Raw genomic sequence first — 26,459 nt, 5'->3', positions numbered from 1 at the left:
ACTAAACCCACTCGGCCATTTGCCCATGTGTTTTACCGTGGTTCCTCCTGTATCCTTGTGTTTGCCTCGTAACAACAGCCTTGATATGTCTCTTCGAAATAGAGTAGTTCCCTGTTTTTTCTGCATCTTCCTTTAAAATAGGGTTAATTTATGCGTGCACATGTTTGCATATGTATGCATGAGTCTGTGTTTGACTCCAGTTGGCCAAAACCATGACCGACTCAACACGACTGCTCCGCCGCCCCCTGCCGCCAGCACCTCCAACTCTGCCAACCTCACCAACCCCTCGCGCCACACACCCCACACCATCTTCACCTGCCTCAGGTGTGTCACCAACCCCTCGTGCCACACACCCCACACCATCTTCACCTGCCTCAGGTGTGTGACCAACCCCTCGAGCCACACACCCCACACCATCTTCACCTGTCTCAGGTGTGTGACCAACCCCTCGCGCCACACACCCCACACCATCTTCACCTGCCTCAGGTGTGTGACCAACCCCACATGCTACGCACCCCACACGATCTACACCTGTCCCAGGTGTGTGACCAACCTCACGAACCCCACGCGCCACACACCCCACACCATCTACACCTGTCCCAGGTGTGTGACCAACCCCACTCGCTACACACCCCACACCATCTACACCTGCCCTAGGTGTGCTACCAACCTCACCAACTACACCATCTATGCCACCCGAGGTCCACTGCCCTATTTGCATTGTGTGTATGATTCCCCTCTCCCCTTTATACTTTGCTGTCAGACATGAAGATGTGAAGGTAGATTTTATATATTTCATTTTAAGGCCAGTGTTATTTCAGAATGTGCTTGAGTGCGTTTAGGAATTGATTATGCAATTTGAACGTATTTTATTTATTTAAGGGGCGCCACGTTCATGTGATGTTATCTCCTCGACTGGTATGCAGGAGGTCAGGGGTTCGATCCTGACCCTGATGCCTGTATATTTGGAGTTTGCATGTTCTCCCTGTGGTCGCGTGGAGTTTTTCTCCAGGTTCTCCGGGTTTTCCCTCCACATTTAAAAACATGTGTTTAGACTATTTAGATTATTTTACTGCTATAAATGTCCAAATGATCAGCCATTTTGTTGGTGGCTTTTGAAAATTAAATGGGCTTTGTCTGGTAGGATGGGGATAGTTTAGTTTTGTTTGTATGTGTTTTGGTGATTTGTTTACCTTTCTTGTACGTTGCACTCCTATCATGTTTTTGTATTTGTTGTTGTAGCGTTCTTACCTGCCCCTAATGGACATAAGTGAAAAAGAGCTTTATAGCTCATCGGATTCCTCCAGTAGAATGAAATATTCTGATTCTGTGTATGGAAATTAGCATACAGACCAAAAAGCAACTCGTTCTGATTCCATTTATTGTGTGTTATGTACTGCATTGTACTGTAGTGTGACGCGTACGGTTGGCGATGTTGGTAGCATACCTGGGACAGACGTTGATGGTGCGGGATCTGTGACACGTGCGGTTGGTGAGGCTGTCATTGTCATTGGACCAAGTCATTCACATGATCTGTCAGTCATCTCAGTCAGCCCATAACATCGGGGTCTGTCCTGTGACCTCGTGTCTGCAAGTGCCTTCTAACACTTCACATGGCCTCAAAGGGCACATAACCTGGCACGAGTGCTGTGATAACATCACCGTCACTTAATAGCGAATAGAGGCTGCTGTTTTATTGTAGTTATGTCCGTAGTCTCGATATTGGAGGGTACATTTTTCTCAAAGACCATAAACCCCAGCTGAAGTCCTGGGGTTAAAGTTCTACATTATATTAACCCTTATGCTAAACACTTAATAATATACTATCCACATTTTCATTGAACCATATAATTCACGTAATAATAATTGATTATGGAGTATGACACAAAAACCCACAGAAAGTGGCCAAATTAATTATTGGTTACTGATTATTCACGTTGGTCATCTTGATTATTAGACATTTGCAGTGAACAGTTTGTGTGTGGCTGCTTCTTCAGTCTTTTGCGCTGTATGTATGTGTGACCAGCAGACTGGAGCCGCCCGGAGTGGTCCTGCGGCCCAGCTCCCCTCCCACCTTCTAGACCATTCAGACTGCCGGGCTTGAGGGCCGTGGCTACTGGCAAACACTGCCATGGGAATCCACCCATATTCACACTCGATGACTTCTTGGCCTTCCCGCCCTTTGGTGTGGTTCACATACTGTACTTACATTTACAAATTATTACATTTACCACTTGGACACAAGCAATCAACAGGCATACAGGAATTCCTCAATTATCTAACTCCCAATTTATGAATGTTCGCTTGAACGAAATTTGAACTGACATATCTGTTGCTTATTCCGGTTTCAAGTTTATTTTGTTGAACCAGGTGAGTACAGAATTGTCTTATTTGCAAAATGACAAAGTATTGGTGGCAGCGACAGTATTCAAGCCCATTACTTAGACCACTCGGCCACGCTACCGTGAGTTAAAGCATTATCAGTTGCCGAAAGGTGGTTAAAATAATAGAATCAGTTTTATAAAGTGCCTTTCAAATTAGTAGACTCAAAACACTGACACATTGTATTCAGCAATATATTATACATGTAAAAATGTGCATTTAAAACATAACTTAAATATATGAAAGCTATAAAATATTCACCTTGGGATGATTTGTTGTACCTACAATTTAATGAGTAAATTAACATGGGATGCTTGTCGATATAAAACATTAAAAATAAATGCAAGGGTTAACGTGGACAGCATTACATTCAGATGATCTATGTGTTCTCTCCGCATAGACCCCGTTTCCCAGATAAAGTGGCTGAGGCAAGCTGTGCTCTCACGCTGCAACTATGGTAATCTTGTGCGCATGCTGGCATCCACGCTGGAGAAGGGCCATTGCGGACACAGCAAGCACAGGGAGATCACGGACGTTGTTATTTCCGTGCAGGCCATCCCAGCCGCGCCACCTGCACGTGTCCCTAAACTTCAGCTCCTTCTGGGTCAGCTCCACTCAAAGACACGTTTCATATTGTGCATAGTCCACATCTACATGTCTACCACAGCTGAATATGTTGAATCTAATATTTGATGTGAATCACATGACACCTGTCTTCTATGCTTTCCCAACAGAAATAAGGGCCTTTATCCAGGAACATATGGCAGCTCTGACCATTGGCACCCTTGATGATGATGAACTTAGGGAGAAATGGAATACAGAGAAATCTCAGCATCTTCAATCAAAATGGGAACCACACGTCAAGGAATCACCAATTCAGCCAGGTACAACATAAAGGTGTGAGCAGCCACAGTGGAGTCGGGTCTTAAACAACGACTGTTTGTAAGACATTTTCAAATGTACTTCTCTTTATGAAGAGTTAGTGTTGATGGTTTGAAATTTTCAAGTCAAAGTTGAAGTGATTTCTTGCTTAAATGAGCACTGCGGCGACACTTATTTCACATTGACAGCCCTGAGCCAGTTGTGTAAATTCTACATTGCTATGAAAAGGGAAATAATATACATGGACTATGACTTGAAAGTTTCACCAGTATTAACCTGCGTGCTTCAGTCTACTATAATGTAGCAGTGAGGGTGAGGTCGGTTGGATATGTTTTTACATGTGACCAGTCTAATTATCATTCGGCACCTTTTCTTTTTAGAAATCTATATCCTTGTCTAGAGACACAAGTCTTGCGTTTTCTTCACAAAGGCTAATATTGACGATGCAGATACCAGTTAGTAACAAGTCAACTTCCAAGTCTCAGTGTATTGTGTCAGATATAACACAACTTAGTCTGGGTAAACCCAGGATGGAACACAGTGAGTCCTTTAAAATGTTTCCAGCTACTACAGCTGTCAATGTCGACAGGGTGAATGTCTCTAAAGCTCAAGGTTGTGTGTCAGACAGCAGTGTTGGAGAAAATAAACTTATATGTGTAAGAAATTGCTGAAAATAAGTTAGGTAGGTTTGACAATGCAGAGAGACTACACACTTCATTCTTGATGAGAGCTGGGAAATTATGGAGCCTGGAATCACTATTAGTATTGGACATCTGTGAAAAAGGGCTTCATAGCTCATCGGATTTCTCCAGGATAAATACAAATTCTGATTTTGACTTCTTAGAATCGAATAAGTTTGCGAGCAGCATTGTCGGATCTGTGGAATTGTGAAAGGACAGGCTGCGTGGACCTCTGTATGGTGCTCGGGCAAGAAAGGAGGTCCTGGTCAGCCAAGTAGTTTTAGCCACAGACCCCACGTTAACTCCTCACATGGGGCAATCCATTACCCTGAGGCAGATTTGAGTGCGCCACATTGGCTGCTTTCCAAGACAAATGGGAGCCCACTTTCCAACACTGGAGCCATCGGAATGAACAGTACCAAGTATGCCAAAATTATCATGGGGGATTTCTGACCATACTTCACCATGCTGGTCAGTGCGACTTGATGTGGGGAAGAGAAGGGCTGGTTCTGAAGTTAACAGTGGCCACGAATCGAACTCAGGTGACTGGGTTCATAGCTCAACACACAGGAAGGAATCAACAGATCAAATGCAGCACAGTCTGTATGCATACATTTGTGATTGTTCCACTGCAGTGTTCTTAGACCTAGCCATCCGGCATTATGCACACGTAGATAAGTGCATCGTTGAATTTTCAACACTACAGCTGAAATTGTCGTGAGCGCAGCGTCCGTGTTCTGTGCCGTGTGAGCGCAGCCGTCGGGCTTGTGCTGCACGCTGTGCCAGCAGGCAGCTTCCAGGGCGAGGCGCGCAGCCGCTCACCCTTCAGCACCGTCATCAGCCCTGCTGAGCTCGCCGTGCTGCACTGCTTACTGCAGGGTGGCACCACGCTCAGCCTCAAGGCACGTGCCACACTTCGTTTGGTTCATTAAGATGCCGTCTGCTGTTGTATATGTTGGGTATCAAAATTTGTTATGTTGTATGCGTGCGTGGGTGAAATTATTATGTTGTATATGTGGGTTATGAATATTCAGTGAAAATAATAATAATCAAATGAAATTTGGCCAAATGTGTAATTATCCGGAAATATGTTAATTTATGTAATTATGTACATTTAATTATGCCAATTCGAGAGGTAATCGTAGTAATTATGCGAGTGGGTGTAATTATGATAATGCAAGTCGTTATGATAACCAGACCCCGCCTCGGTGACGAGGGTGGGTTATCGATCGGAATAAGGCAATTAATCGTATGCAGTTATGCAGGTGTGGTGTAAGTATGCAAGATTAACTTAGATTAACTCGGCATCGTTGTCTAGGTTCGTCTCATTCTCGCTTATTTTAGGTCCCCGGTTCACCCCGTTATCGCTTTAACATTTACTGAGTATGTATTAGTGTGTTTATTAAGGTCACCAAGTTCAGATCTCAACGCAGAAGCAGATCTTATGCATAGATTTCAGGAAAGAATCACACAACCACTTCTGTATTAATCAATTTATTACTAATTCAACCTCAACTATGATATAGTATGCGAACTCTCATTCCCGGAACGTCAACACGGCATCAATACAGTATCATCAACGATTGTCTGATTTCACTTTGACAACGGCACATGGATCCCGCATAACGCGATGGTTGTTAGTGAGAGAGAGTCGTTAAAACATGCAAATACTATGCTAAGAAAAACCTTAACGTTAATGAATGATTACTCAATATTGTTCACGCAGTACCGTACTCCTTATTGATCATACGCAACCCTTATCACGTTGTTAGCACCTTGGGTCACGGGACAGTTGAATATTCTGTAGAGGATGCGAGTACGTGCGGCGATTATGACTGAAAGATACTTGAAAGATTATACGGCGATAAAAAAACACAATCAAAAACAGTTATTATTCTTAAAGGCACCAATCTCAACAGATACATCGGCAGGTTATCTGACAACAGAATGGCTCGGAGTAAGGGCCTGCGACGGTGCTCCTTTCCCGAAGATCGTTATCTTGTACCAAGTTTACTAATTGGGGACCAGATCACCTGATAAGGATCTGGTGGGCCACCACTCCCCACGTGAGCGTGGCTCGGCGGAAGGAGGTGCCAAGAATCAATTCGTATTGATGGATCTGTTGGGAATTTATGCGATTAAGAGTACAGCCCACTAAGTGTTAAAGATAAAAATTACGAACACTCTTATAAACGACGGATGGCCATCACTCGGTCTCGCTGTGATGCCTTCACAGCCACGGATGGCTTATGCGTTCGAGTGTTTTGAGTGGTAAGAGTTGTCTTGAATAGTCAGTGTTCGGAGTCGGTTCTTTATGTCAAACAGACGCCTGGTGGTCGTGTGGTGAGGGGGCGGTGCGCGTCATACGTATCAGTCGCTCCCCTGTCACCGTGGTGAACTGGTGGATGCCTGTTGATACGCTGTCGTAGTTCGGAACCCGGTCGGTAGGTGGCGCCCACAGCTCGCTCGCAGCGTGCAGTGTTGGGTCGTCGACCAGGGTGAGCACGAAGCCTCGTCGCCAAACCGCGATTCTCGCCACTCCGGCGGCAGCAGAGACCTCCGACTCAGCAGAGGTTGACCCACGCAGGCCGAGTTGAGCTGTCAAGCGGGTCTTGCCCGCCTGCAGAGGAGATGGGGAGCCGCTTGAGTCGAGCCCCGAGAGCCGGCTCCGGTGAGCCGATCGAACTCGGCTGAGTCCCAGACGAGCTGAAGAGTCGAGCCGACCCGCTGGTCGCAGCTCGCTCCTGAGTCGACCCTCCCGGTCGAGCTGAAGATGAGTCGAGCCGACCCGCTGGTCGCAGCTCGCTCCTGAGTCGACCCTCCCGGTCGAGCTGAAGATGAGTCGAGCCGACCCGCTGGTCGCAGCTCGCTCCTGAGTCGACCCTCCCGGTCGAGCTGGTTTCCAATGCTCAGGGTCCTTTCTTTTATGCCGAAAAATCCCTTTGGGTCCTGCCCACAAGGCGGGGTTTCTTTCGATTTTTGCTGTGTCAGGATCTGTCCGTAGGTAGGTGTGTCCATGTGTGTGTCCGTACGTCCGTATGTCCTTGTGTGCATCACCCACGGTATATTCCGTTGTCATACTCCCTCCATAAAATCCACGAGCAAACAATCAGATGTTACAAATTGCCTCACAGTCGTCTCTCTGTCTGGGTGCGATATTATCTCTTGTCTGGCCTTCTTCATGAACCAAAACACAGACGTTACAAATCGTCTCACAGGCGTCTCTGTCCGTGTTGCACGACCTGGAGGGAGGGCAACACTCCCTCCGACCCTCACCGATGCACAAAGAAATGGTTAAAAAGTTTTAAGTTAACATTTGTCCCTTACCATTTCACAGTTATGATTCTGTATGTAACCTAAGGTCTGCCGTTTCCCATCGTGGTGCTTGACCCAAGTGGAGGTGCCTCCCCGAGCGTATACACACTCTTATCCCGCGCTGCGGGGATACAAAGACGGCCGGGATCTCCCTTTCTCTCTGACCCTGGGTTTAACATCGCTCTTTTATTATGTATTTTATATTCGACCTGGTGGTGATTCATCCCGTTATCCTGGCTTTTCATAAGTTTTACTTTTGTCTTTTCATGCATAGGCTTATTATTGTTAATTTATTTCCGATATCTTAGGTTAAGGGGTAAGTTTCTTGATCCTAGGAATTCGTATTCCTTGGTGTCTGCATGGTTATATAAGCGGAATATAGTTTACGGTGAATAGCGTTAACATTGATGTTATGTACGATATTATGTATTGTGATGTCTTTAACTTAACTTGTTTATCAGGGCTTTACTGACATGAAGTTGCATTTCATAGCCCCGCAGTCTTTGCCTCACCCTGTCTCTGCTCGCCGTTGTTGTTGCTGTCCAGCTGACGCCGTTAACTCAAGGCCTCATTAATTTCCGTCACTCCTTGTAGGTGAGGGCGGTTGAACCTTGGAGTCAGTTCTGGTTTTTGTCTGCCTGCTTCTTCTGATGTCCCCTGACCCCTGAGTTATTATTTCTACTTTTATGGCCTGTCGAAGCCCGACTCGCTGTTGCTGGGCTGGTGGGTCGCTGGGTTGGTGTCGTTCCCGGCTTTTTGCTTACGTTTGCAGTTCGCCGTGCTCTTAATTTCCTTCCCTCTTCAACCTTATATCGACTATTCGCTCCTGTCTGGGTGCGATTCAATTTTGACTTAGGAAGGTTCTGATTGTCATATGCTTCGGGTCGAGTTGTATAAAAAGTATTAAAGTATGGAAATAACATTTCATATTGACTTAATGATGGTGATGGTTCAGTAGGCGTAACTTGTGGCCTGGTTTAATTGGAGTGGGTGTGAATATCAATAACTTTAGCCTACCCTGTTGTTAAATTCCGACTTTAACGTTACTTTAATAGCAATACAGAATAATTGAGCTTTTTGTCTTAACTAGTCGAACTTCTGGTGACCCCCGCAGCCTTGTTGTTGCTGAGTCTGCATGGTTGAGAGATATACAACCCTCTTATTTGTCTCACTGTGGCCACCCAACCTTCTGCTCTGGGAGTGTTATTCTTAATTTCAGGTCAAAGGCCCCCTCACGTTCAGACGTGCAGGGTTGTTTAAATCAGCTCCCTCCCCTGTGCACACAGCCTTGAGCTGACCCACTTATTTAATAATTTAATTCCTTGGCCTTTTTGGGTATCTTTGCTCCCTCCAGTTCATTACTTAACAACCCCTGGTGTTTTGCAGTTTGCTGCGCTTTGGTGTGTTTTTATTCATTATATAACAAGTAAAAAGATAATATATAAAAAATATCAATTTTGGAAGAAGGCTAGTACACAACACTGCCCAAAGCTTAACTGGAATTCAAATAAATACCGAGTTATTTTATGCGTAAAAAATTACATATAGAACACAGAAGTGCTCGCCAGCCACTGTTTAACCCTTTCCTGTTCCGATGACGAAACCGGAAGTGAAACTAAAATAAAATAATTGTATCGGTACCGAGGCTCCCACAAGGCTGTGCGGAAGGGTGTGTGGAAGTTTGGTGCCAGCTATCATATACAGTGCAGTCGTGTCTCTACCGTTATCTGTGGTGAGTACAGCATCTTATAAAACAATGGCGCTACACTTCTCTAATTAAAAGTAATGTTGACTGCTTGCGCGTTCCGAGATTCAGCAGTGAACGGGATCCACCATGCGAATAGCAGACGTCATCGGAATGGGAAAGGGTTAATTATATCCAAAAACTGTGGGTTGGAACTCATATCTATCCCAGGACATCGCCTTAAAGGGGCCGGGGTTGCATCCCTCCTGGTTGAGATACATCTTGTACTTTTCTGGGTGTTAGTAAACCAATGCAGAGTTTTCTGTTCGCCTAAGGGTTTGGCCAATGGCTGTGTGTCTTGGAATATTTTAGTTTAATGTTTTATGGAATTTATGGAAGGTGCATTGAGGCTTGTTTGGGCAAAAGGCAAAATTAGAAAGAGGAAACAAATCGATACATTGCAGTGGTGTACTGATTCACAGTGACTGGTGAAGTAAGCATTCATAATAACTAATTTTGTATTTGTTGATTTTTTATTTAAATTTATTGTGAATGTTTATTGTTGTTACTCAGATAAAACGATTGTAATCTCCTTGATATGTTGTAAATGTCCATGCATTTCCAATGTTTTCTATATTTGGCATTTTCACTTATGGCATTTATCACTTGCGGTATAATGAAGAGGAGTGCATATTTGGTGTTGGGTATACGCGACGGTATCATTACAATAATGTTCAGAGATTAAAGTGCAAAATGTGTTTTATTTCTTCAAGGCACATTTCATCGACAGCTTACCAGGCCTGTCACCGCTGATGGACACTTTGGTTTACCTCAACCTGTCCTATAATAATCTGCGAAGCTTACCACACGAGGTACACAAAATGTCATCATAATGATATTTGCATTATTTGATGCAGATAAAATGTCCCCGCTTTTGTTTAACACAACCCCAGTAAACCTGACCAAAACTATTTTTATTTTACCAGGTAAGGCCCCCTGAGCTATGTAGCTCTTTTTCAAATGCTTCCTGGCCACGAATGATAACTCAACGACGTGGCTTATCATGTGGACATTTATAGCAGCCAAATACTCTAAATGCATGTTTCTAAATGTGGAGAGAAAAATCCACGCGGCCACGGGGGGAACGTGCAAACTCCGAATATACAGGCTTAAGGGTCGGGATAGAACCCATCACCTCCCGTATTCTAGGTGAAGTAGTTAACATCTCGCCTCTGTGGTGCCTGTAAACCCTCCCTCCCTATGTGACATGCTTGCTGCCGTCGTATCGGCCATTCTGTGTTGCGCAGGGTATCAGGAAGGGATCTGAAAGAAGCCCCCCCCCCCCACCATTAAAACTCCACATCATGGTGTCATTAATTACATCCCGAGCCAATATTTCTGGTTAAGACTCAGCACATTATGTACGCAAGCAGTTCAACACTGAGGCTTCGTCCATCCCTGTACATGTGTGTCCTAGAGTTTCCCCTCTCCCCTCTGTGGCAGCTTAAACCAGTCAGAACCAAGTTTGGAGCCATGGAGCCAAGCCCGCACTTCTGCAGTGTTGACTGAGAGGCCGAGTGTGATGCTTCTTGCGTTCAGATTTGGAGTTGGAGTTTGAGAATGAAACAGAACAAACCTTGACGAAGTCTCCACGTCTATCGTTGTGTGCATACCAACACCCGGGTCCACTGGCATACTACCTTTCAAAAATGAAATGTGCAGCCAATGAACTGAACTACAGTTCGCAAGTGCTACACATGCAGCCCCCGTAAACCCTCCCTTCCAATGTAACATTCCCGTAAACTAATCCCTTCCCATGTAACATGCTTGCTTGCTATCATCCTATCAGCCATTTTGCTGGGTAGTCATTGAAAACGAGCTTCTTAGCTCAATGGAACTCACCTAAGTTACAACTCAATACACCTTACATGACGTCTCTTCACCCCCCTACTGGTGCTGCCCATTCGAACGGGCACTCCCAGAGTTAGCTGTCCCTATAAAGTACAAGGTGACAGCACCTGACTGCCAGTAGGAAATAGTCTGCCAGTACGGGGGTACGAGTGCGACTGTATGTGCAATCTAAATTTTAGTCATTTGTGCCTGATTTTAGAGATCGCAAATGCACGTTTAATTTGTTATCATTTGCCCGCATTCTACCCAGCTCAAAGCAATGGAGAGCCAAACATTTCATGTTGTTACATTTTAAACTCTATGTAAGTGTTGGCAGGGTGCTTGTCTTAACATGGATATAGTTTGGTGTATTTTAATAGTAAATGGGAATGATAATGGTGCTCATATTGGCAATACATGAGAATAGTTGTAATATGACAATAGTGATCAGTGTGTATTAGTGGGAATTATGTTATTAACGGTGAGGATTAGTGGGGTGCCTATCGGACTGGCGGTTCTGCTTTCATATGGATATCGACTTAGTAGTAACTATAAATCCATGTCTACGTTATGCATCCAGCTGCCGGCTTCAGAGCGTCGTGAGTGTTAAGACCACTCCTGCTGTCAGAACACTCGTAGTGGACACGAACACACAGAGTGACCCATAGATTCACAGAAACACAGACTCACACAGAGAAACATAGACTCCCACAGAGATCTATAGACTCATCACACAGAGACCCATTGACCCAGATAGAGATCTATAGACTCACACACAGACCTACAGGGTCACACAGAAATACATAGACTCATAAAGAGACATGCAAACTCACACAGAAGCACATAGACTCACAAAGAGAACAATAGACGTATACAGACACCGAAAGACTCGCAGAGAGAGATCCGTAGGATCACAGAGCAATGCATCAGTCACACAGCTACACATCGACTTACACAGAAACAATGTTTTCCACTGTTTACAATGTTTTCCACTGTTTTGGTGTGTCACAGTCGCATTTCGGTGATTCTTTAATTTTTCGTTGGTGGAAAGCAGCTGCTTGAACTTGGTGGACTGGAAGTGCTGAAGCTGCGGAACAACCCGCTGAGCGGGCTGCCCCAACAGCTGGCCGGCCTGTCGCATCTACACACACTGGTGCTCTCCTTTTGCCTGTTCACCTCACTGCCCCAGAGGTGAGTGACATGTCCGTCTGTTTAGACAATGAACGGTTTTTCATCACTTCATTAATCTTGTTTTTATATCGATAGGCAGTTTTACAATAAGATATTCTAAAAGTGCTACATAGATACATAATGAAATATTATTATTCAACAATAGTCGCTTACAAATCAACTTTCAAAGAAACTGAACATAAGATGATACATTTTCCTTAAAAATGCAAATGATTAGTTTTAAAGGGTTTATAATCTCACTACAAATACAGAAACTTTAAACACAGGAACAACAACATCTAAAAGCACTGTCAACAAAATATGGCAATAAATAAGTACATAATAAACAGTGGTGGTGATATTGTAAAGGATTATAAGTTATGTTAAATAACGAAATCAATAAGCATAAAATACACCTTCCCATGTCTGACTGAATGTCAAATAAGTCCACAGTTCGCCTGAATTAAACCAATGCTGCTGAAAAGAATTACTTCCAGATGGACGTGTGGCTGATATAATGTGTAAATAAATAAACTATGTAATTATTTTGTGTGGAGGGACATATGTGCGCTAGGCATATTGTCTTCTTATTTTTTTTAAGGTTGTAAATTTTTGTTTAATTTAGTAGCATCGTTCATGCAAATTGCATCTCACAGTCACCGTGGAGCCAAAGACAAAGCTGAAGGGAAGCAGCCAGGCGGTGAGGCCGCATCTCTGATTAGGACAGTTGGCTACGTGCGGTGCGAAAGAAGTTCGACGTACATACTCACACAGAGACCCATAGACTCACACAGTAGTGACCCATAGTTTGTTGTCCTTTCCCGCACACTTCCGATGAGTACGGTTAGCTACGTACGGTGCAAAAGAAGTTCAACAGACATTCATACTACCAACAATTGGCCAAGCTCTGCAGTCTTCTCGAAGATGTCAGCCAGTTAAAGCGTGTTTATATTGCAACTAATGTTCTCCACAATGACGTTGTGATGCGAATATTATAGATCCCTTTGTTGATTTGATATGTAGGACTATTCATGTTTATTCAGGTAATTGAAAAACTATTATTTTTCAACATTGCTTTTGCATCCATTGCAACGTTACAATAAATGTATATTGCTACCACTATGCCGTGGGTAAACCATTTAACAAATTAGTTTAGTAATATTGCATTACGTGTTGTGGTTGCATAATGTTTTGTTTCTTATATATAAGTGTTTATATGAAAATGAACTTGGCACCACAGATAGGAACTATCTACATTACTGGACATCTGTGAAATACTAGACATCTGTGAAAAAAAGCTTTTTAGCGCATCAGATATTTTTAGTCTATAAAGTTCTAATTGTAACAATTAGAACATTTACTACTTTTGATATTGCGTTTTTTTATGTTGATTCTTTTGCAGAGCATTACCTGCTTTGCTTTTTAATACCACTTTTGTAACAGTATTATAACTTGTACCGAACACCGGTTGCAAATTAATGACCGGTATTCTAGATTTTAATAAATAAAATACTTGCTTGTGTAATGAGGGAGCGCCATCCAGGGGATACCAGGGGGTAACGAGTACAGGCATGATAATGCCATCGGGATCCAATCCGAGAGGGGGGGATATGATCGGGCCGGTGAGGCGTTTGGGTGTGGCCAGAGGCGGGGCTTAGCTCCGCCAAGGGGGATATAAGGGAGAGTGGGGGGAAGGTTCGGGGTCGGTGTGGAAGCCTGGGTTCCGGACGGCGGTGCTGCCTTCTCCTCCTCGCCACGGGCCACGTGGCGGGTCTTCCCTCGGAGCTCGCCTCCAGTTCCAGCGTGCCGTCAGCCAGCCACGAGGCCGGAGAGTGGAGCCCCGCGGGAACGCGGAGAGAGAGAGAGGCACGTTGTCCACGGGTTGGGAGAGTGGAACCATCGGGAGGGAAGTGAAGCTGTGTTGTACCGTTCTGAATAAAGAAGCACTCAACAAGCTCCGTCGTGGAAATACTGGTGCCAGAAGTGGCCTTTCAAGACAAGACGATCATGAAGGAGAAAAATGTCTAAAAAATCTCAGAAAGAAGAACCCACCTGTGTAATCTTCAGACGACGATGAAACGGAGACCCTGGACCAGCCGACCCCGGGACCCGTGGTCCCGGTTACAAGCGCCTCGGCCGAGGAAGTTACTGCTCCGGGGGCAGGCGCCGTGGTTGCGGCACCTCCATGCGTAAGGCCCGACGACGGGTGGAAGAGGATGGAAGAGCAGCTTGAGTCGCTACGGGGCGTTCTTCTCCAGCTCGTCTCGGTGGTGGGACGTCCACTCCCATCGCCTCCAGGAAGCGGGCTCCTCAGCTGGGGTGACGGCCATCATTGCGCACGCGGAGTCGGCGTCCGCCATTGTGTGTGAGGAACAGTTATCCGCCATTGTTCGCGCGGATGAGACGTCCGCCATTACGCGACCGGAGTCGCCTATGCGGCTGGACGCCGCCATCTTGGACAGTGCGGCGAAGGCGGATACGGTGGCCGCAATTTCCGACAAGCAGCGTGCTGGGAAAGGGGCAGCGGCCGCTGCTGCCACTGCTGTCACGTGCAGCGGCATTGATTGTGGACATCGTCTTCCCCACGTTAAATAATTAATTGCAGCGGGTGGCGACTGGAGCGCCTTCACCGGGAAATTTGAGGCGGCGTTCCGGTCGGTCCATTGGTCGGAGGAGGAAGCGGGCAATGTTACAAGGTGCATACGCCGATATGGCGGAAGTTTTGAGTCACCTTCAGACACGCGGAAAAAATTTACGCAGCATAAGCGGGTCAGTTTAGAATCTCCCCTGGCCTATAGTAGTGCCTTGATGGCACTGGCTGTGGCTGCCTACCCTGATGTGAAGCAGGAAGCGCTCAACTTGCTCGTTATGGATCGGATGTTGGCGCTGGCCATGGACATGGGGGTTGTCCTTCCTTCATGCGGTTTACGGAACGCAATCATCCCGGTGGGTTGTCAGGTGCTTGCACGCACACAAAAATTTGCAGCACTGGTCACAAATGGCGGCGTGGACGGGGGACCCTAAGCATGATGGGGAACCCAGGGGTTGGTCCCCGTCTAAAGTTGTGAATAGTCCGCCTTGGGAGGATTCCTCGGACGGTGATCTGGCCGCTGCGGCCTATCAGTGGGATCAGAGATGGACCGTGGCTTCTCGTCGCCGGGGGACCGAAGGACCCCGTCTTCGTGACGACCGGGGGACCCAGAGACCGTCCGTCACTTGTTTCCGCTGTGGTCGGCTGGGTCACTTCGCGAGGGAATGTCGGAGTCGTCCTCACTCTCCATCTTCGTCTGCTGCTCCGGCTCCTGCGGGACCTTCGATGGATCATCCTCCGAATCCGCAGGCGAGTCTGTACACGTCGGACTCACGGCACATTTTGCAACCTCATGCATCTCGATCCGCGGTGCCTGTTCGCTCACAACGGATTTGGTTGTTGGCAACCGTCATTCCGGGTCGGTCCCGATTCACTCACTCAATAGAGGAAATTAGCGCATCGTGTGGTTGCTGCGGCTGAGGGATCCTAGTCGGTGCCGGGTTCGATACAAGGGGTCCGCGTTCGTATCTTGATCAACACGGGAGCTTCTGCTACTATTATTTCTGATGTCATTTTTAAATTCCTGTCTATTCCTGTTACTCAAATATTACCCGTCGTTGATGCTTGTGTCGCGACTAATGGGGGCAGCATGGGCATAATTGGCCAGATGGATGCCCTCGTTGTCATGGGGGATGTTGCCGTATTGGGGCTTGTTTTGATCTCGAGGTCGTTAGCTGTGCCCTGTTTGTTGAGTACTGATTTTCTTCGTCGCATGCCCGTTAAGAGTCTCGTCGATCAGGGTTGTTTGGAGATGCCTTCGGGTCGCAAATTTCCCTTCTTGCCCTCCCCATTGATGCGTTCGACACAGGGCGTGGCAGTCCAGGCCCTTGTTGACGTTAAGGTGGAGATTCCTCCGGGATCTCAGATGCTTGTGCCATTACGTTATCGCAAGGGGATTGGACATTGATTCGACTGCGGGAGTCCTCCTCACTCCGTCTAATGTGGTGGCCTGAGGGTTGGCACTTATTGGCACGCAGACTATCGTTCGCTCTGAGCAGGCCCCGTTCCTACAGGTTCTCAATGGAGGGCCGGACGCTGTGGTGGTTCCCGCTGGTATGGTGCTGGCTCACGCCACCACTATGTTTCTGGTCAATGACGAGGTTGAGCCGCAACGGTTGGTGGGAGTGGCTCAGCCTTGCCGTGTGACGGATGAGGGATGGGTTGCCGCGTTGTGTGGGGAAAATGCATCCTTGTCCTCCGATCAACGGGGTGAATTGCACTCTCTGCTACGTGATTATTCGGACGTGTTTAGTAAGGATGAGTTCGATCTGGGTCGTACGAACCTGTTATCCCACCATATTGATACGGGTAACACCAGTCCTATTCAACAGAACCCACACTGGTTGAGCCGGGTGGAGAAGGAGCGTGTGCAACAAGTGGTCAGTGATATGTTGGCCGCCGATATTACCTCCCCTTCTACTAGCCCTTGGGGCACGCCGGTTGTCCTCGTCAAAAAGATAGACGGTGGCCTCAGGGTTTTTGTGACCGATGCCTATCCGCTTCTTCGGATAGACGACTCTCTAGACACCTTGTCCGGTGCTAAATATGTTTCCACCCTTGATCTGTCTTCGGGGTTTTGGCAGCTACCCCTGGACGAGTCGTTCAAGCCCAAAACTGCATTTCGCACGTCTCAAGGTCTCTTTCAGTTCAATTGCCTTCCCATGGGCTTGAATTCGGCTCTGGCCACCTCCAGCAGTTGATGGAGCTCGTGTTAGCCGGGTTACAGTGGGACACTTGTCTCATTTACTTAGATGACGTGATTGTTTTCAGTCGCACATCTGCAGTGGCTATGCTCCGTTTTCGATAGAATGCGTCCCACTAGCTTGGAGTTTCAGCCGGCTAAATGTCATTTGCTGCAGACTTTGGTGCGTTTACTTTGGTCACATTGTTAGTTCCGAGGGCGTTGCCATGGACCCTGAAAAGACTGCTTGTGTCCGCGATTGGCCGACCCCTGCGACTTTGGGGGATATGCGCAACTTTGTAGGATTTGCTTCGTACTACCGCAGGTTCGTGCCAAATTTCGCTACCGTTGCTGCACCATTGCTCGTGCTGACCGCTAAAAATCAGAGGTTCAAATGGGGTCTGGAGGAGGAGGCTGCATTTTCTGCCCTCCGTGAATGGCTGTCTAACGTGCCCACGCTCAGTTATCCCGATTTTTCGCTGCCGTTTGTCCTTAACACCGATGCCAGCAATGCGGGCATCGGCGCTGTCCTGTCTCAAACTAAGGATGGCGTTGAAAGGGTGGTCGCATACGGTAGCCACGTCCTTTCGCCTGCGGAATTCCGCTATTGTTACCCGGACAATGAGACAATAAGTCACAGCTTCTCGAGACGCTGGCCTTCCTCAAGAGATACCGCGATAACAAGGTAATACCCATCGCTTTCACACTCACATCTGCTGCTGTGTCTTCACCGAACTCTAAACAGATTTTATTTAAAGCTAGCCTATCACTAATCTCAGAGAGAATAAGGTTACTCCGATTTGAATTCGATAGTTTAGACAAGACTCTCTTACAAACGCATTTAATGTTAACACAAAAAAATGTCCCCGTCTGATTGGAACCACGTTGACAACATGACTGCTGCTTCTGCTGATTCACTGTCAGCCAAATGCAAAGCTAACCTGATCTCTAAATTCAACCTCCTATCAAAGAAGAAGCCAGAGCCACACATCACAAAGCTGGATGTTAACAAGATCGTTATTAATCAGAGTAACATCCCAATTTTGGACAATCTGAAAACGGTACTGGCTAAAGGACAACATTTTGCTGTCACCCCTAAACATATACCAGTAGAGGATGTGATTTCTCAGGTCGATGTAGCCCTCAGAGGCATAGGACACATCCATGCGGACGTAGCAAGAGCTGAAATAGCCACTATTCTCAAGAATGCTAAGAAACCCACTAGCAACATTAGCAAAAACGAACGCTCTGAACTCAAGAATTTAAAAAAGAGAGATGATATAGTCATCCTCTTGGCCGACAAGGGCAATGCTACGGTTATCATGGATAAAGGCTCATACAACAACAAAATCCAGGACCTAATCATTGATGGTAGTTACTCCAAAATTTAAAGTGATCTTACTAACAGCCTAACGACAAAAACCAACAAGATCATCACTAGTTCGACTTCCCTAATCAAACCAACCAAACGTCCCTCCCTAAAACCCTCGGCTGCAAGACCTCCCAGATTCTATGGTCTTCCTAAGATCCATAAAGAAGGCACCCCACTACGGCCCATAGTGTCCACGATCAACTCTCCTACCTACAAGCTAGCCCGTTTTCTTTCAGATACTCTGCTTCCCTTCACTGGCAAGACCACTTCAGCAGTACTTATTTCTATGGTCAAGGACATGGTAGTGTCTCATGATGATATCCTCGTCAGTTTTGATGTGGTATCTCTGTTTACCAAAGTCCCAGTGCCTGACACCTTAACAATAATTGAAGACTTGGTCCAACATGGACTGAACTCAGATGTACCTGCGCTGGTTAGGCATTGCCTCACCAACACTTACTTTACCTGGAATGGCACCTTCTACAAATAGAATGAGGGTGCATATTCACTATGAGATCTCTTTTACCAGTGGCAAAATATAATAGTAGGTTTTTACCCTTTTAACTGGTACAAAACTGACACCTTTATTCAAGGCATCATGTTTGCAATGACCACAACACAAGTAGTCAAAAAAGCAAACAAAAAGAAGCAACTCTGATAAGGATGATAATATGCACTGTCCTTGAAGTTGATTGGCCCACACCCGAGACGGCTTTCTTTAGAGCCTAGTCCCCATTGGTGTAGGGCCAGATGACACCAGAAGGCGTACAACTCAAACACAGTGCAATATCAGAGTATTGAGAGCTCGGGGTAAGCATTTACACTATGAGATCTCTTTTACCAGTGGCAAAATATAATAGTAGGTTTTTACCCTTTTAACTGGTACAAAACTGACACCTTTATTCAAGGCATCATGTTTGCAATGACCACAACACAAGTAGTCAAAAAAGCAAACAAAAAGAAGCAACTCTGATAAGGATGATAATATGCACTGTCCTTGAAGTTGATTGGCCCACACCCGAGACGGCTTTCTTTAGAGCCTAGTCCCCATTGGTGTAGGGCCAGATGACACCAGAAGGCGTACAACTCAAACACAGTGCAATATCAGAGTATTGAGAGCTCGGGGTAAGCATTTACACTATGAGATCTCTTTTACCAGTGGCAAAATATAATAGTAGGTTTTTACCCTTTTAACTGGTACAAAACTGACACCTTTATTCAAGGCATCATGTTTGCAATGACCACAACACAAGTAGTCAAAAAAGCAAACAAAAAGAAGCAACTCTGATAAGGATGATAATATGCACTGTCCTTGAAGTTGATTGGCCCACACCCGAGACGGCTTTCTTTAGAGCCTAGTCCCCATTGGTGTAGGGCCAGATGACACCAGAAGGCGTACAACTCAAACACAGTGCAATATCAGAGTATTGAGAGCTCGGGGTAAGCATTTACACTATGAGATCTCTTTTACCAGTGGCAAAATATAATAGTAGGTTTTTACCCTTTTAACTGGTACAAAACTGACACCTTTATTCAAGGCATCATGTTTGCAATGACCACAACACAAGTAGTCAAAAAAGCAAACAAAAAGAAGCAACTCTGATAAGGATGATAATATGCACTGTCCTTGAAGTTGATTGGCCCACACCCGAGACGGCTTTCTTTAGAGCCTAGTCCCCATTGGTGTAGGGCCAGATGACACCAGAAGGCGTACAACTCAAACACAGTGCAATATCAGAGTATTGAGAGCTCGGGGTAAGCATTTACACTATGAGATCTCTTTTACCAGTGCAAAATATAATAGTAGGTTTTTACCCTTTTAACTGGTACAAAACTGACACCTTTATTCAAGGCATCATGTTTGCAATGACCACAACACAAGTAGTCAAAAAAGCAAACAAAAAGAAGCAACTCTGATAAGGATGATAATATGCACTGTCCTTGAAGTTGATTGGCCCACACCCGAGACGGCTTTCTTTAGAGCCTAGTCCCCATTGGTGTAGGGCCAGATGACACCAGAAGGCGTACAACTCAAACACAGTGCAATATCAGAGTATTGAGAGCTCGGGGTAAGCATTTACACTATGAGATCTCTTTTACCAGTGGCAAAATATAATAGTAGGTTTTTACCTAAACAAAACGTCATGTTGCTGATCGTGTCCGCGAGCACAAGTCAGATCTGAAACACGGCAGAACTGATTCTTCGGCCGTTGCCGATCATTGCTACAACTCGGCGGGCTCTCATGAAATTGTCTTTTCCGAGACCAAGGTTCTCTGCAAACCTCCGGGCTACCATCAAAGGTTTGTACACGAAGCCATACAAATATACAAACACAGACATAATTTCAACCGTGATGATGGGTACAAACTCAGTAATCACTGGAAAGATGTTATTAACCACGCAAAAAAGACTTAATTACACTTTTTGGACCATCTTATCTGACAGGCACTATTTTAATTTACTTCACCGAGTGTTAACATCCACAGTGTTTAACAGTAATCTCTTCATTGTTCTTTGATCACCGCTCGCCCCGTTTCCATTCATTGTGTTGAGCACTACGTGATGTCTTTGATCACCGCTCGCCCTCCGTCCCGGCGCGTCTCCATTCATTGTGTTAAGCACTGCGTGCAGTCTTTGATCGCCGCTCGCCCTCCGTCCCGACACGTCTCCATTCATTGTGTTGAGCACTGCGTGCAGTCTTTGATCACCGCTCCTCCTCCCTCCCGATACGTTTCCATTCATTGGCTACCACAGCCTGATAAGCTCTCCCTCCTCTCCACCTCCCTTCAACTTGCTTATAAGGGATTACATCTTGAATCATTGCTTCACTTGATGCAGCTAATTCGGCTGTGACGGTCCCACCTGATGACGGAGACTTGTGTTGCCTCCGAAACGTCGTGAATTTTATTTTGTTTTGTTTTATTTTACTTTCATTAATTTTAATGTTTTTACCTACGTGACTTTACCGAAAAAACCTGAGAATATGAATCATTGCAGTCACGAAAGCTTCAAATCTAGAATTAATGCCCTCTACGGGGAGGAATTCCACCTATCTGTTAGAGTTTTTAACAGACAACGAGACAAGAAGTCACAGCTTCTCGAGACGCTGGCCTTCCTCAAGAGATGCCGCGATAACAAGGTAATACCCATCGCTTTCACACTCACATCCGCTGCTGTGTCCTCACCGAACTCCAAACAGATCTTATTTAAAGCTAGCCTATCACTAATCTCGGAGAGAATAAGGTTACTCCGATCTGAACTCGATAATTTAGACAAGACTCTCTTACAAACACATCTAATGTTAACACAAAAAATGTCACCTTCTGATTGGAACCACGTTGATAACATGACTTCTGCTTCTGCTGACTCAATGTCAGCCAAATGCAAAGCTAACCTGATTTCTAAATTCAACCTCCTATCTAAAAAGAAACCAGAGCCACACATCGCAAAGCTGGATGTTAACAAGACGGTGATTAATCAGAGTAACATTCCAATTTCTGACAATCTAAAAACGGTACTGGCCAAAGGACTAAATTTCGCCGTCACCCCTAAATATATACCAGTAGAGGATATGATTTCTCAGATTGATGTAGCCCTCAGAGGCATAGGACACATCCATGCGGATGTAGCAAGAGCTGAAATAGCTACTATTCTTAAGAATGCTAAGAAACCCACTAGTAACATCAGCAAAAACGAACGCTCTGAACTCGCGAATTTAAAAAAGAGAGATGATATAGTCATCCTCTCGGCAGACAAGGGCAATGCCACGGTCATCATGGATAAAGATTCATACAACAACAAAATCCTGGACCTGCTTAATGATGGGAGTTACTCCAAAATTAAAAACGATCCCACTAAAAGCCTAACGACAAAAACCAACAGTATCATCACGAGTTCGACTTCCCTAATCGAACCAAGCAAACGTCCCTCTCTAAAACCATCGGCGGCAAGACCTCCCAGACTCTATGGTCTTCCCAAAATCCATAAAGAAGGCACCCCGCTACGACCCATCGTGTCGACGATAAACTCTCCGACGTACAAACTAGCCCGTTTTCTATCAGATACTCTGCTCCCCTTCACAGGCAAGACCTCTTCGGCAGTACTCAACTCAACCCAATTAGTCTCTATGGTTAAGGACATGGTACTATCTCCTGATGACATCCTCGTCAGCTTTGATGTAGTATCTTTGTTTACCAAAGTCCCAGTACCGGACACCCTAACAATAATTGAGGACTTAGTCCAACATGGATTGAATTCTGATGTACCTGCGCTGGTTAGGCATTGCCTCACCAACACCTATTTTACCTGGAATGGCACCTTCTACAAACAGAATGAGGGTACCCCTATGGGCTCCCCCTTGTCACCAGTTATAGCCAACATGTTCATGGAAAAGTTTGAATCAGACGCCATCCAGACATCCACCCTGCGTCCTTCCCTGTGGAAGAGATATGTGGATGACACTTTCGTCATCTGGCCACATGGCCTCCCAGCATTGAACCACTTCTTGGACCACATCAATTCTAGACACCCATCTATCAGATTCACCATGGAAGTGGAGAAAGACGGTAAACTACCATTCTTGGATATTCTGTTTAAGAGGAGGCTTGACGGATCCTTGGGACATTCTGTCTACAGGAAAGCCACCCACACAAATTCCTACTTGAAACCGGATTCCCACCACCACCCATCTCAAAAGAATTCTCTCATCAAAACGCTATACCACAGAGCCCATGGCATTTCTGACCAACACCACCTGACTGATGAATTAAGACATGTACATCGGGCCCTCAGGATGAACGGATACTCTGACCGCACTATCCGCCAAGCTGTCTCTCCCACCACACAGAAACAACCACATGAAACTCTGACCAAAACTATCACGTTACCATACATAGCAGGCGTGACCAAAAAGATCTCCAAAATTCTAAACAAACATAAGATCCAAGTCCGATTCAGTACAGTGCATAAAATCCGTGATCTGATTCCATCTGTGAAGGATGTCGTTCCTGACTTACAGTATCCTGGAGTCTACAAATTGAGTTGCATTTGTGGTGATTGCTACATTGGAGAAACAAAACGTCATGTTGCTGATCGTGTCCGCGAGCACAAGTCAGATCTGAAACACGGCAGAACTGATTCTTCGGCCGTTGCCGATCATTGCTACAACTCGGCGGGCTCTCATGAAATTGTCTTTTCCGAGACCAAGGTTCTCTGCAAACCTCCGGGCTACCATCAAAGGTTTGTACACGAAGCCATACAAATATACAAACACAGACATAATTTCAACCGTGATGATGGGTACAAACTCAGTAATCACTGGAAAGATGTTATTAACCACGCAAAAAAGACTTAATTACACTTTTTGGACCATCTTATCTGACAGGCACTATTTTAATTTACTTCACCGAGTGTTAACATCCACAGTGTGTAACAGTAATCTCTTCATTGTTCTTTGATCACCGCTCGCCCCGTTTCCATTCATTGTGTTGAGCACTACGTGATGTCTTTGATCACCGCTCGCCCTCCGTCCCGGCGCGTCTCCATTCATTGTGTTAAGCACTGCGTGCAGTCTTTGATCGCCGCTCGCCCTCCGTCCCGACACGTCTCCATTCATTGTGTTGAGCACTGCGTGCAGTCTTTGATCACCGCTCCTCCTCCCTCCCGATACGTTTCCATTCATTGGCTACCACAGCCTGATAAGCTCTCCCTCCTCTCCACCTCCCTTCAACTTGCTTATAAGGGATTACATCTTGAATCATTGCTTCACTTGATGCAGCTAATTCGGCTGTGACGGTCCCACCTGATGACGGAGACTTGTGTTGCCTCCGAAACGTCGTGAATTTTATTTTGTTTTGTTTTATTTTACTTTCATTAATTTTAATGTTTTTACCTACGTGACTTTACCGAAAAAACCTGAGAATATGAATCATTGCAGTCACGAAAGCTTCAAATCTAGAATTAATGCCCTCTACGGGGAGGAATTCCACCTATCTGTTAGAGTTTTTAACAGACAACGAGACAAGAAGTCACAGCTTCTCGAGACGCTGGCCTTCCTCAAGAGATGCCGCGATAACAAGGTAATACCCATCGCTTTCACACTCACATCCGCTGCTGTGTCCTCACCGAACTCCAAACAGATCTTATTTAAAGCTAGCCTATCACTAATCTCGGAGAGAATAAGGTTACTCCGATCTGAACTCGATAATTTAGACAAGACTCTCTTACAAACACATCTAATGTTAACACAAAAAATGTCACCTTCTGATTGGAACCACGTTGATAACATGACTTCTGCTTCTGCTGACTCAATGTCAGCCAAATGCAAAGCTAACCTGATTTCTAAATTCAACCTCCTATCTAAAAAGAAACCAGAGCCACACATCGCAAAGCTGGATGTTAACAAGACGGTGATTAATCAGAGTAACATTCCAATTTCTGACAATCTAAAAACGGTACTGGCCAAAGGACTAAATTTCGCCGTCACCCCTAAATATATACCAGTAGAGGATATGATTTCTCAGATTGATGTAGCCCTCAGAGGCATAGGACACATCCATGCGGATGTAGCAAGAGCTGAAATAGCTACTATTCTTAAGAATGCTAAGAAACCCACTAGTAACATCAGCAAAAACGAACGCTCTGAACTCGCGAATTTAAAAAAGAGAGATGATATAGTCATCCTCTCGGCAGACAAGGGCAATGCCACGGTCATCATGGATAAAGATTCATACAACAACAAAATCCTGGACCTGCTTAATGATGGGAGTTACTCCAAAATTAAAAACGATCCCACTAAAAGCCTAACGACAAAAACCAACAGTATCATCACGAGTTCGACTTCCCTAATCGAACCAAGCAAACGTCCCTCTCTAAAACCATCGGCGGCAAGACCTCCCAGACTCTATGGTCTTCCCAAAATCCATAAAGAAGGCACCCCGCTACGACCCATCGTGTCGACGATAAACTCTCCGACGTACAAACTAGCCCGTTTTCTATCAGATACTCTGCTCCCCTTCACAGGCAAGACCTCTTCGGCAGTACTCAACTCAACCCAATTAGTCTCTATGGTTAAGGACATGGTACTATCTCCTGATGACATCCTCGTCAGCTTTGATGTAGTATCTTTGTTTACCAAAGTCCCAGTACCGGACACCCTAACAATAATTGAGGACTTAGTCCAACATGGATTGAATTCTGATGTACCTGCGCTGGTTAGGCATTGCCTCACCAACACCTATTTTACCTGGAATGGCACCTTCTACAAACAGAATGAGGGTACCCCTATGGGCTCCCCCTTGTCACCAGTTATAGCCAACATGTTCATGGAAAAGTTTGAATCAGACGCCATCCAGACATCCACCCTGCGTCCTTCCCTGTGGAAGAGATATGTGGATGACACTTTCGTCATCTGGCCACATGGCCTCCCAGCATTGAACCACTTCTTGGACCACATCAATTCTAGACACCCATCTATCAGATTCACCATGGAAGTGGAGAAAGACGGTAAACTACCATTCTTGGATATTCTGTTTAAGAGGAGGCTTGACGGATCCTTGGGACATTCTGTCTACAGGAAAGCCACCCACACAAATTCCTACTTGAAACCGGATTCCCACCACCACCCATCTCAAAAGAATTCTCTCATCAAAACGCTATACCACAGAGCCCATGGCATTTCTGACCAACACCACCTGACTGATGAATTAAGACATGTACATCGGGCCCTCAGGATGAACGGATACTCTGACCGCACTATCCGCCAAGCTGTCTCTCCCACCACACAGAAACAACCACATGAAACTCTGACCAAAACTATCACGTTACCATACATAGCAGGCGTGACCAAAAAGATCTCCAAAATTCTAAACAAACATAAGATCCAAGTCCGATTCAGTACAGTGCATAAAATCCGTGATCTGATTCCATCTGTGAAGGATGTCGTTCCTGACTTACAGTATCCTGGAGTCTACAAATTGAGTTGCATTTGTGGTGATTGCTACATTGGAGAAACAAAACGTCATGTTGCTGATCGTGTCCGCGAGCACAAGTCAGATCTGAAACACGGCAGAACTGATTCTTCGGCCGTTGCCGATCATTGCTACAACTCGGCGGGCTCTCATGAAATTGTCTTTTCCGAGACCAAGGTTCTCTGCAAACCTCCGGGCTACCATCAAAGGTTTGTACACGAAGCCATACAAATATACAAACACAGACATAATTTCAACCGTGATGATGGGTACAAACTCAGTAATCACTGGAAAGATGTTATTAACCACGCAAAAAAGACTTAATTACACTTTTTGGACCATCT

The 26,459-nt window shown here is 45.5% G+C and overlaps 1 protein-coding gene across 1 annotated transcript in view; it reads left to right on the top strand.

Moving 5' to 3' along the window:
• The first annotated feature begins 466 nt into the window (after positions 1-466).
• Positions 467-26,459, top strand: part of LRRC63 (leucine rich repeat containing 63) — a 59,172-nt gene continuing 33,179 nt past the window's right edge. Inside the window, exons 1-7 of the mRNA XM_078866189.1 lie at positions 467-486; positions 2,030-2,185; positions 2,783-2,986; positions 3,117-3,266; positions 4,701-4,846; positions 9,717-9,815; positions 11,888-12,024. Coding sequence (XP_078722315.1) covers positions 2,854-2,986; positions 3,117-3,266; positions 4,701-4,846; positions 9,717-9,815; positions 11,888-12,024 — 665 coding nt within the window. The 5' untranslated portion in view covers positions 467-486; positions 2,030-2,185; positions 2,783-2,853. The remainder of the gene's footprint in view (positions 487-2,029; positions 2,186-2,782; positions 2,987-3,116; positions 3,267-4,700; positions 4,847-9,716; positions 9,816-11,887; positions 12,025-26,459) is intronic.

This window comes from Lampetra fluviatilis, chromosome 21 (genome assembly GCF_964198595.1).
Source record: "Lampetra fluviatilis chromosome 21, kcLamFluv1.1, whole genome shotgun sequence".
Lineage (NCBI taxonomy): Eukaryota > Metazoa > Chordata > Hyperoartia > Petromyzontiformes > Petromyzontidae > Lampetra > Lampetra fluviatilis.
This window is presented reverse-complemented; position numbering and strand designations above follow the sequence as displayed.